This window comes from Myxine glutinosa, chromosome 14, assembly GCF_964187855.1.
Source record: "Myxine glutinosa chromosome 14, kmMyxGlut1.1, whole genome shotgun sequence".
Taxonomy (NCBI): Eukaryota; Metazoa; Chordata; class Myxini; order Myxiniformes; family Myxinidae; genus Myxine; species Myxine glutinosa.
This window is the reverse complement of record NC_136274.1, coordinates 85,815,595-85,826,505: the sequence shown is the minus strand read 5'-3', so window position 1 is coordinate 85,826,505 and position 10,911 is coordinate 85,815,595. Positions and strand designations below refer to the sequence as shown.

The window sequence follows — 10,911 nt, the reverse complement described above, 5'->3', positions numbered from 1 at the left end:
CCCTCCTCGTCTTGTCGTGACCACGTACCCCCTCCTTGTCTTGTCGTGACCACGCACCCCCTCATTGTCCTGCCGTGACCGTGCACCCCCTTCGTTGTCCTGCGGTGACCACGCACCCCCTCCTTATCCTGCCGTGATCACGCACCCCCTCCTTGTTTGTGCTGCTGTGACCACGCACCCCCTCCTTGTCCTGCCATGACCACGCACCCCCTCCTTGTCCTGCCATGACCACGCACCCCCTCCTTGTCCTGCCATGACCACGCACCCCTTCCTTGTCCTGCCATGACCACGCACCCCCTCCTTGTCCTGCCATGACCACGCACCCCCTCCTTGTCCTCACTGCACTGTACTGTTATGCTGTACTGACCATGACAAAGTGACAAATTATCACAAAAATATCAAAACTACAACTTGAATAGCTTGAGATTTTGATCCAACAATCTTGCAAACCTTCTCCCAAACTGTTTATTCCGTTTAATCCAACTCTCGACAATTGTCACAGTGCAATGCACATCATGATGCAACAGAGAATTATGCCTGCGATCTGCCATCTTCTCCTATGAGCGTGTCCACGCTGTGATTGTTGCAGATGTAAAAAGTAAAAATTCCCCACACCCCCCTGCTTCTCATCCAAAAAGTGCATCATCCAAGCTCGCCGGTCCCAGCTTTGAAGTCCTCCATTTCTAATTGAGGGACTTTCGACAACGCCTGGCTCCACAGTTGCAAGGCAGTTTGTTGGCTTCCCCCTCGATGGGGAATTTGTAATCGTATGTAAGCTCCTCGCCACGTCGTATGCGCTGCAGTGCCAGTATCACGATGTGTTTCTGGCCCTCCAACGACACAATGCGCGAATAACAGTTGGGTTCGCAAGAGTGGTTGATGAAACGTGCTGCGTTTCCATGTGTCGTGGCGTCGACCACCTCTGCATCGTCCATTCTGAACATGTAACAACCGAGTCCCTGGAATACAACCGAGAGACTTTATGAGGGGGAAGGAGGAGGGGGCGGCAAAATAAGTTTAGGTATGGGGTGGTTAAGGAATTGATGAAAGCAATATAAAAGAAAATAAATAAATAAAATAAATTAAGAGATGGGATGGACGTTTGAAGGAAATGCAGGTAAGAGGAGAGAGAGAAGGTCTAACGGAATTCACTTTGCTCTGGTAGTACTGTTCTCGTTTGTCGGTAAGCGCAGAGCGAATAACGACACCGGAGTACTCGATCACCATCTCTCCAGCCTCTATAGAGCGTTTGCAGAACAGTCCTCGTCCATGTATTGGAGACCTGTGATCCATTGAGTGGAAAAACCCACAATGCACATGGAAAGGGCAATTTGAAAAAAGGAATGTAGAAAAAAAGGGAGAAATATTAATCCAATTCGCAATTTAAATGACACTGGTCGACAAAATCGAACTTTTTTCTCTCATCAAAGATTTAAACACTTTTCGAGACCAGTTTTGCACGCCGATTCCAAATCTGCTTTTGGTTTTCCTCTAGCATGTCTAGGTTTCATGACGGGATCAATCAAATTTGAAAGGCCTTATAAAGCTATGGCACAACCTTTCAAATTTGATCGATCTCGTCACAAAAACTTCTACGTGCCAGAGGAAAACCAAAAACAGATTTAGAATCAACGTCCCAAGAGCTATCATCTCGCCCACCGACAATTCTATCAGATGAAAATGACTTGTTGGCCAATGTAATATATCGAAACAGTGGTATGTTTTGTCACCTCTGGTGTTTACGTTACCTGTACACTCCAACAGACTCCCTGGAAGTTTTCTTCAGATGTCGAAAACGCATGGCAAGAGGCAGATCAGAACTCGTTGCTCTCCTGTGCCGGGAACAAAAATACAGAGTTGTCGTGGTGGGGGCGGATGCGAGGGAGGGCGGTTAGTGGCGGAGAAATGTGTGAGCGGTTACCGTGCGGCATGGAGTTGACCATCCTCATCCGAATCGTCGTCTTGTTCTTCAGCAGGTGGCTGTCGATGTTGAGATGCCAGAAAGTTGAAGAGGTCAAACGGACTCCGCCTGAGTCACAAAGAGCATCATGGGGTTAGTCGGTATGAATAACACTCAAAAATACCAGAAACAAGTACAGTTATATTCAAAGTCCACCACCCCCATGCCAAATAAATAAATGAAAAAAATCACTCATAGAGCGACACTTGGCAAAAGAGAACAAAGCAGAATAGCACTCATAGAGCATCCTTTTGACCTCACAAATAATTGGTGGTTAAAATCAGTTAGCTGACATGAATATCCTATTCAGATTTCAAGTGAATCGGATGAAAATTGAGGCTTTTCGAAATTCGGAAAAAAGTGGTTGACCATTGGCCTATTTTGACCTTTTGGCCTATGCTGATCTCAAACATAGTTGTTGGTTGAATTCAGTTAGCTGATATGTAAATCCTCTTCAAATTTCAAGTCAATTGGATGAAAATTGAGGATTTTAGAAATTAAAAAAACGTGGTTGACCTTTGGCCAACGTTGACCTTTTGGCCTAGGCTGATCTCAAAAATAGATGGTGGTTGAATTAAGTTCGCCGATATGTAAATCCTATTGAAATTTCAAGTCAATGGGATGAAAATTGAGGATTTTAGAAATCTGAAATGGTTGTTGACCTTTGGCCTATGTTGATCTTTTGGCCTATGCTGATCTCAAAAATAGTAGGTGGTTGAATTCAGTTCGCCGATATGTATATCCTATTCAAATTTCAAGTCAATCGGATGAAAATTGAGGATTTTAGAAATTAGAAAAATGTGGTTGACCTTTGGCCTATGTTGACCTTTTTACCCCAAAAATATATAGGATTTTGTCGGACCACGAACTCTACCATTTGGTGAAGTTTCGTGAAGATCGGTTTAAAATTGTGACCTGCAGGCAAGTATAAGTGAGCGGACAGACAAACACACAAATGAAAAATCACTCATGGAGCGACACTTGGCAAAAGAGAACAAAGCAGAATGGCAGTCAGTAGAGCATCCTTTTGACCTCTTAAATAATTGGTGGTTGAATTCAGTTCGCTGACATGAATATCCAATTCAAATTTCAAGTGAATCGGATGAAAATTGAGGCTTTTAGAAATTTGACAAAAGTGGTTGACCTTTGGCCTATTTTGACCTTTTGGCCGATGCTGATCTCAAAAATAGTTGGTGGTTGAATTCAGTTAGCCAATATGTAAATCCTATTCAAATTTCAAGTCAATCGGATGAAAATTGAGGATTTTAGAAATCCGGAAAAAGTGGTTGACCTTTGGCCTATGTTGACCTTTTGACCCCAAAAATATATAGGATTTTGTTGGACCACGAACTCTACCATTTGGTGAAGTTTCCTGAAGATCGGTTTAAAATTGTGACCTGCAGGCAAGTATAAGTGAGCAGACAGACAAACACAAATGAAAAATCACTCATGGAGCGACACTTGGAAAAAGAGAGCAAAGCAGAATGGCAGTCAGTAGAGCATCCTTTTGACCTCTTAATAAATGGTGGTTGAATTCAGTTTGCTGACATTAGAATCCAATTCAAATTTCAAGTCAATCGGATGAAAATTGAGGCTTTTAGAAATTTGAAAAACGTGGTTGACCTTTGGCTTATGTTGACCTTTTGGCCGATGCTGATCTCAAAAATAGTTGGTGTTTGAATTCAGTTCACTGATATGTAAATCCCATTCAATTTTCAAGTTATTCGGATGAAAATTGAGGATTTTGGAAATTTGAAATTGTTGTTGACCATTGGCCTATGTTCCTCTTTTGGCCTATGGTGATTTCAAAAATCGTTGGTGGTTGAATTCAGTTTGCTGATACATAAAATCCATTCAAATTTCACGTGAATCAGATGAAAATTGAGGATTTTAGAAATCTGAAAAAGTGGTTCACCTTTGGCATATGTTGACCTTTTGGCCGATGCTGATCTCAAAAATAGTTGGTGGTTGAATTCAGTAAGCCGATAAGTCAATCGGATGAAAATTGAGGATTTTAGAAATTTGAAATTGTTGTTGACCTTTGGCCTATGTAGACCTTTTGACCTATGCTGATCTCAAAAATATTGGTGGTTGAATTCAGTTATCTGAAATGAAAATCCCATTCAAATTTCAAGTCAATCGGATTAACATTGAGGATTTTAGAAATTTGAAAAAAAAGTGGTTGACCTTTGGCATATGTTGACATTTTGGCCTATGCTGATCTCAAAAATAGTTGGTGGTTGAATTTAGTTAGTGGGATATGTAAATATTTTTCAAATTTCAAGTCAATCGGATGAAAATTGAGGATTTTAGAAATTTGGAAAAAGTGGTTGACCTTTGGCCTATGTTGATCTCAAAAATGGTTGGTGGTTGTATTCATTTAGCTGATATGACAATCCTTTTGAAATTTCAAGTCAATCGGATGAAAATTGAGGCTTTTAGAAATTTGACAAAAGTTGTTGACCTTTGACCTATGCTGATCTCAAAAATAGTTGGTGGTTGAATTCAGTGAGCCAATATGTAAATCCTATTCAAATTTCAAGTCAATCGGATGAAAATTGAGGATTTTTGAAATCCGGAAAAAGTGGTTGACCTTTGGCCTATGTTGACCTGTTAACCCCAAAAATATATAGGATTTTGTTGGACCACGAACTCTACCATTTGGTGAAGTTTCGTGAAGATCGGTTTAAAATTGTGACCTGCCGGCAAGTATAAGTGAGCGGACAGACAAACACACAAATGAAAAATCACTCATGGAGCGACACTTGGCAAAATAGAGCAAAGCAGAATGGCAGTCAGTAGAGCATCCTTTTGACCTCTTAAATAATTGGTGGTTGAATTCAGTTCGCTGACATTAAAATCCAAATCAAATTTCAAGTCAATCGGATGAAAATTGAGGCTTTTAGAAATTTGAAAAACGTGGTTGACCTTTGGCTTATGCCTTTTGGCTTATGTTGACCTTTTGGCCGATGCTGATCTCAAAAATAGTTGGTGTTTCAATTCAGTTCACTGATATGTAAATCCCATTCAAATTTCAAGTGCATCGGATGAAAATTGAGGATTTTAGAAATTTGAAATTGTTGTTGACCGTTGGCCAATGTTGCTCTTTTGGCCTATGGTGATTTCAAAAATAGTTGGTGGTTGAATTCAGTTTGCTGATATGTAGATCGTATTCAAATTTCAAGTCAATCGGATGAAAATCGAGGATTTTAGAAATTTGAAATTGTTGTTGACCTTTGGCCTATGTAGACCTTTTGACCTATGCTGATCTCAAAAATATTGGTGGTTGAATTCAGTTATCTGAAATGAAAATCCCATTCAAATTTCAAGTCAATCGGATTAACATTGAGGATTTTAGAAATTTGAAAAAAAGTGGTTGACTTTGGCATATGTTGACCTTTTGGCCTATGTTGATCTCAAAAATGGTTGGTGGTTGTATTAATTTAGCTGATATGACGATCCTTTTGAAATTTCAAGTCAATCGGATGAAAATTGTGGATTTTAGAGATTTCAAAAAAGTGGTTGACCTTTGGCCTATGTTGACCTTTTGGCCGAAGCTAATCTCAAAAATAGTTGGTGGTTGAATTCAGTAAGCCGATATGTAAATCGTATTCAAATTTCAAGTCAATCGGATGAAAATTGAGGATTTTAGAAATTTGAAGTTGTTGTTGACCTTTGGCCTATGTAGACCTTTTGACCTATGCTGATCTCAAAAATATTGGTGGTTGAATTCAGTGATCTGAAATGAAAATCCCATTCAAATTTCAAGTCAATCGGATTAACATTGAGGATTTTAGAAATTTGAAAAAAAGTGGTTGACCTTTGGCATATGTTGACCTTTTGGCCTATGCTGATCTCAAAAATAGTTGGTGGTTGAATTTAGTTAGCGGATATGTAAATATTTTTCAAATTTCAAGTCAATCGGATGAAAATTGAGGATTTTAGAAATTTGGAAAAAGTGGTTGACCTTTGGCCTATGTTGACCTTTTGGCCTAAGCTGATCTCAAAAATAGTTGGTGGTTGAATTCATTTCGCCGATATGTAAATCCTATTCAAATTTCAAGTCAATCGGATGAAAATTGAGGATTTTAGAAATTTGAAGTGGTTGTTGACCTTTGGTCTATGTTGACCTTTTGGCTTATGCTGATCTCAAAAATAGTTGGTGGTTGAATACAATTCGCTGACATGTATATCCTATTCAAATTTCAAGTCAATTGGATGAAAATTGCGGATTTTAGAAATTTGAAATGGTTGTTGACCTTTGGCCTATGTTGACCTTTTGGCCTATGCTGATCTCAAAAATAGTTGGTGGTTGAATTCAGTTTGCCGATATGTATATCCTATCAAGTCAATCGGATGAAAATTGAGGATTTTAGAAATTTGAAAAAAGTGGTTGACCTTTGGCCATTGTTGATCTGAAAAATAGTTGGTGGTTGAATTCAATTAGCTGATATGAAAATCCTCTTCAAATTTCAGGTCAATTGGATGAAAATTGAGGATTTTGGTAATTCAAAAAAAAGTGGTTGACCTTTGGCCTACGTTGACGTTTTGGCCGACGCAGATCTCATAAATAGTTGGTGGTTGAATTCAGTTCGCTGATATGCAAATACTCTTCAAATGTCAAGTCAATCGGATGAAAATTGGGGATTTTAGAAATGGTTGTTGACCTTTGGCCTATGTTGACCTTTTGGCCTCTGCTGATCTCAAAAATAGTTGGTGGTTGATTTCAGTTAGCCGATATGTATATCCTATTCAAATTTCAAGTCAATCGGATGAAAATTGAGGATTTTAGAAATTTGAAATGGTTGTTGACCTTTGGCCTATGTTGAGCTTTTAACCTCAAAAATATATAGGATTTTGTCGGACCACGAAGTCCACTATTTGGTGGAGTTTCGTGAAGATCGGTTTAAAATTGTGACCTGTAGGCAAGTATAAGTGAGCAGGCAGGCACACGCACACACACGCACACACACACACACACACACACACACACACACACACACACACACACACACACACACACACACACACACACACACACACACACACACACACACACACACACACACACACACACACACACACACACACACACACACACACACACACACACACACACACACACACACACACACACACACACACACACACACACACACACACACACACACACACACACACACACACACACACACACACACACACACACACACACACACACACACACACACACACACACACACACACACACACACACACACACACACACACACACACACACACACACACACACACACACACACACACACACACACACACACACACACACACACACACACACACACACACACACACACACACACACACACACACACACACACACACACACACACACACACACACACACACACACACACACACACACACACACACACACACACACACACACACACACACACACACACACACACACACACACACACACACACACACACACACACACACACACACACACACACACACACACACACACACACACACACACACACACACACACACACTGGAGTGATCAGCATACCTGTCAAAATTTTTTTGTTGTTGGTGGTTGATTGATCGATGTTGGGAAAAAAATATTTTGGCCAAGTAATAAAGAATTAATAATTCTAAAATGAATAATCCTAATTTCCCCTGATCAGATTTTGTACCATTTTGAGTATGTCACTTGGGGTGCACCGAAGCCGATGCAAAAGAAAGCATTTCTGTTGCAATTTGTTCAAGGTGAGCAGAAATGATACGGTATCTGTCGAGCAGGATGGAAGAGAACAACATGGAAAGTGGAAACACCAACAGCAGAAGTGAGAGTGAGAGTGAGAGTGAGATGAAGGAAAGGGAAAGAAGGACACACGCGATACAAAAACGAAATAAAACACAGCAAGTGGAAGAGGAAGGGGAAGGCGGGGATGAAACATTTAAAAGCTGGAAAAATCACAATAACCTGGAAAAAGGAGTGTTTGGGAATGTGGTCATTTGGGGTAGAAGAGATGGGTTTGGATGGGGGATGATGGCATGAGGTTTGGGTGAACACGTCTTGAAGCCATGGAGGCAAGAATGGGACTGAACAGACGGGAAGTTGGTTCCACATGTGAGAGAAAAGAGGAACAAATTAGTGGAGGTGAGCAGTGAGCCTGGATTTTGGGGAGTTTAACAAGAAGAGGGTTAGTGAAAGACCATGTGCGCCCAACTGAAACCTGGGAGCGAGTGAGGCAAGAGGGTGCGAGACCAAAAAGGAGGTTGTAGGCCACCATCCTGTCTATTGTGTGAAAGTAACAGGCCCAGACACTCAGCTTCGTCGTGGAAGATTCCAATGATTTAGAGGGCCTTACTTTCCACGGCATCAAGAAGGGCAAGGTGTGAGGCAGGTCACCAGGCAAAAGAGGAGAGCAGTATACCATCAAGCTGCGAATGAAGGCCTTGGAGGTTGTCAAAAGTTCAGATTCATCAAGGAAAGCCCTTACACAATGCAGGATGCCCAGTCGGAGGCTGGCGTTGGAGGCCATCTTGGAAATATGGTCCGCCCAAGAAAGATCATGGTTGATGCTAATGTTGAATTGTTTCAGTGACTTATCTTTAAAGGTCCACATGCTCAGACAATCATGCTTGGTTTCATGAACAGATATGGCGTCACCTAACACTTCCTCATTGTTCTTTGGTTCAATAAATACATTAGAAGGAAATTTTTAAAATGTTTTTTCGTGTCCTTTTATGTTCGATTGGCCCCGCCCTCCCAAAAAGGAGATTTGATTACGTCACATCACGTGACCCGCCACGTCATCTTGAGGATACTTTTGCCGGAGGTCTTGTATTTATGTGCGGCTTACATACGCTCTGAACTCTGAAGAAGTACTCAGAATGCCAGCTCAATGTGTTGATGCTGGTTGTAGCAAAACATCCAAAGATGGTGCGAGTATGCATGTTTTCCCACGAGATCCAGCTGTAAGGAAAATATGGACAGCCAAGGTAAAAATGACCAGAGGAACGTGGCACTGCCCAATTGCTTCAAGCGTCATTTGCAGCGACCATTTTGAAGACCATTCGTATGACACCGGCCTTCCAGTTTGGGATGAGTAAATTGAAGCGAATAAAAGGCGACGCGATCCCCACGAAGATTATATCAATGGTTTGGTTGGAGTGATTGCTTGAGTGTTTCAGGCAAGTGGCTAACACTCTACAATCTGGTTGGTAATGGAACACATCCCTGGACATGTGGGTACTCCAGAGATGGACTTGACAAGGTGCCACCAGGTCTTTGAGGAGGGAGACGGGTTTGAGTGTTTGCTTGAGTGTTTCAGGCAAGTGGCTAACACTCTACAATCTGGTTGGTAATGGAACACATCCCTGGACATGTGGGTACTCCAGAGATGGACTTGACAAGGTGCCACCAGGTCTTTGAGGAGGGAGACGGGTTTGAGTGTTTGCTTGAGTGTTTCAGGCAAGTGGCTAACACTCTACAATCTGGTTGGTAATGGAACACATCCCTGGACATGTGGGTACTCCAGAGACGGACTTGACAAGGTGCCACCAGGTCTTTGAGGAGGGAGACGGGTTTGAGTGTTCACCCTTGAGGTTGGCCAGATGTTGCACGCTGGATTTACTGAGAGTGGGTGCACACTTGTCCTGGGCTTTGTGGAATTATATGAGGTTGCCTTCGGTCAGATTTACCTTCCAGGAAGAGAAGGTCAATTGTTTGAAGGCAACTGCCTCACAACAAGATTCTATGTTCCTGGTCGGCTATTGGTAAATTGGTCCAGGGAGTACGGCATGTTGGAGACTGCCAACTAGTGTTTTTGTAAAGCACACATTCTGAGGTTTATGAGAATGCTTGTTGGCCGTTTTGAAAATGTACAACAGGGGGAATATCTGGTTACCACGGTAACCACCAAAATCTAGAATCTATTAATAATTCATCAAAGTTATTTGGAGAACTAAATAACTGATTCAATTATATGTTTCCCAATAGCATTTTTCAGCTGGCTTCAAGCAAAAATAAAGTCAAGGTCAATGGTTAAGGTCAAAGGTCATGACATTTAAAGTTAAAATATGATCCAAAGGTGATAAGCAAACTAGTATCGTTTCCACGGCAACCGTTAAAACACAATATCAAGGTCAGTATTACAATGACCACACCTTGTAATGCAAGAAGCACCCCCTACGGACTAAAATACCCCGTCATGACTACTTGCAGGGAGCTGTTGAGATCGAGTGGTATAAAAAGGAGTGTACCTTCAGAAAGTAATGCAGAGGAGAAAGACATTGCCTGGACTATGTGTAGGATTCAAGGAGCGGATGAGTAACAGGTTCCTACATGCACCGGATTCAATCAGATTGTTAGTGATCCAATGAGCTCCTGACCGGACCAGCTAACATCCATCTGTCCCGGATCATGAGGATGATACATTGATACAATGTGGACTTTAAAAGTTTAAAGACATATCGATGTTTGATAAATTATGTCTTGGACATGATACAGCACGAACTCTAGACCAGCAGCCGTACTACACAGCGGAAGAACAGAACTGCTAAATCTCGTCATCGAGCTTGGTGATTTCCACATGGCCCACAACTTCACGAGAGTGATTTGACAACATCTGAAAGACTCAGGTCTGTCCGATTATTGGAAGGAGAGTGATGTCTTTTGTGAGACAACTGCAGACTACATAAAGGGAGATATCGCTCAATTCAAGCTCACGTATGAGGCACTCTTCAGAATCATGTTTCCTGTCTTAACGGGAGCTTCAGACGTGACAATACGTTTTCTGCTTCGGTTTCGTCTGTCGTCTGTACTTCTCAAGTAACGGATGTTACCTAAGCAAGGAGCAGGCTATTCCAGAAAGGGGTGAAGGAACTGTAAATGCTGCCGCCCACGCATGATGCCCTCCAGCAACACATCATGA

General features: G+C 41.6%; 1 protein-coding gene across 6 annotated transcripts in view; it reads right to left on the bottom strand.

Moving 5' to 3' along the window:
* Positions 1–447: 447 nt before the first annotated feature.
* Positions 448–10,911, bottom strand: part of LOC137439984 (histone-lysine N-methyltransferase 2A) — a 248,494-nt gene continuing 238,030 nt past the window's right edge. For all 6 annotated transcript variants that reach the window (XR_013621442.1, XM_068136309.2, XM_068136310.2 and 3 more), the window contains 4 exons: positions 1,922–2,029; positions 1,749–1,832; positions 1,153–1,282; positions 448–959 (listed from right to left, as the gene is read on the bottom strand). Coding sequence is in view for 5 of the 6 variants with exons in the window: in XM_068136309.2 (XP_067992410.2) it covers positions 684–959; positions 1,153–1,282; positions 1,749–1,832; positions 1,922–2,029 (598 nt within the window). In the remaining variant the exon portion in view is untranslated. The remainder of the gene's footprint in view (positions 960–1,152; positions 1,283–1,748; positions 1,833–1,921; positions 2,030–10,911) is intronic.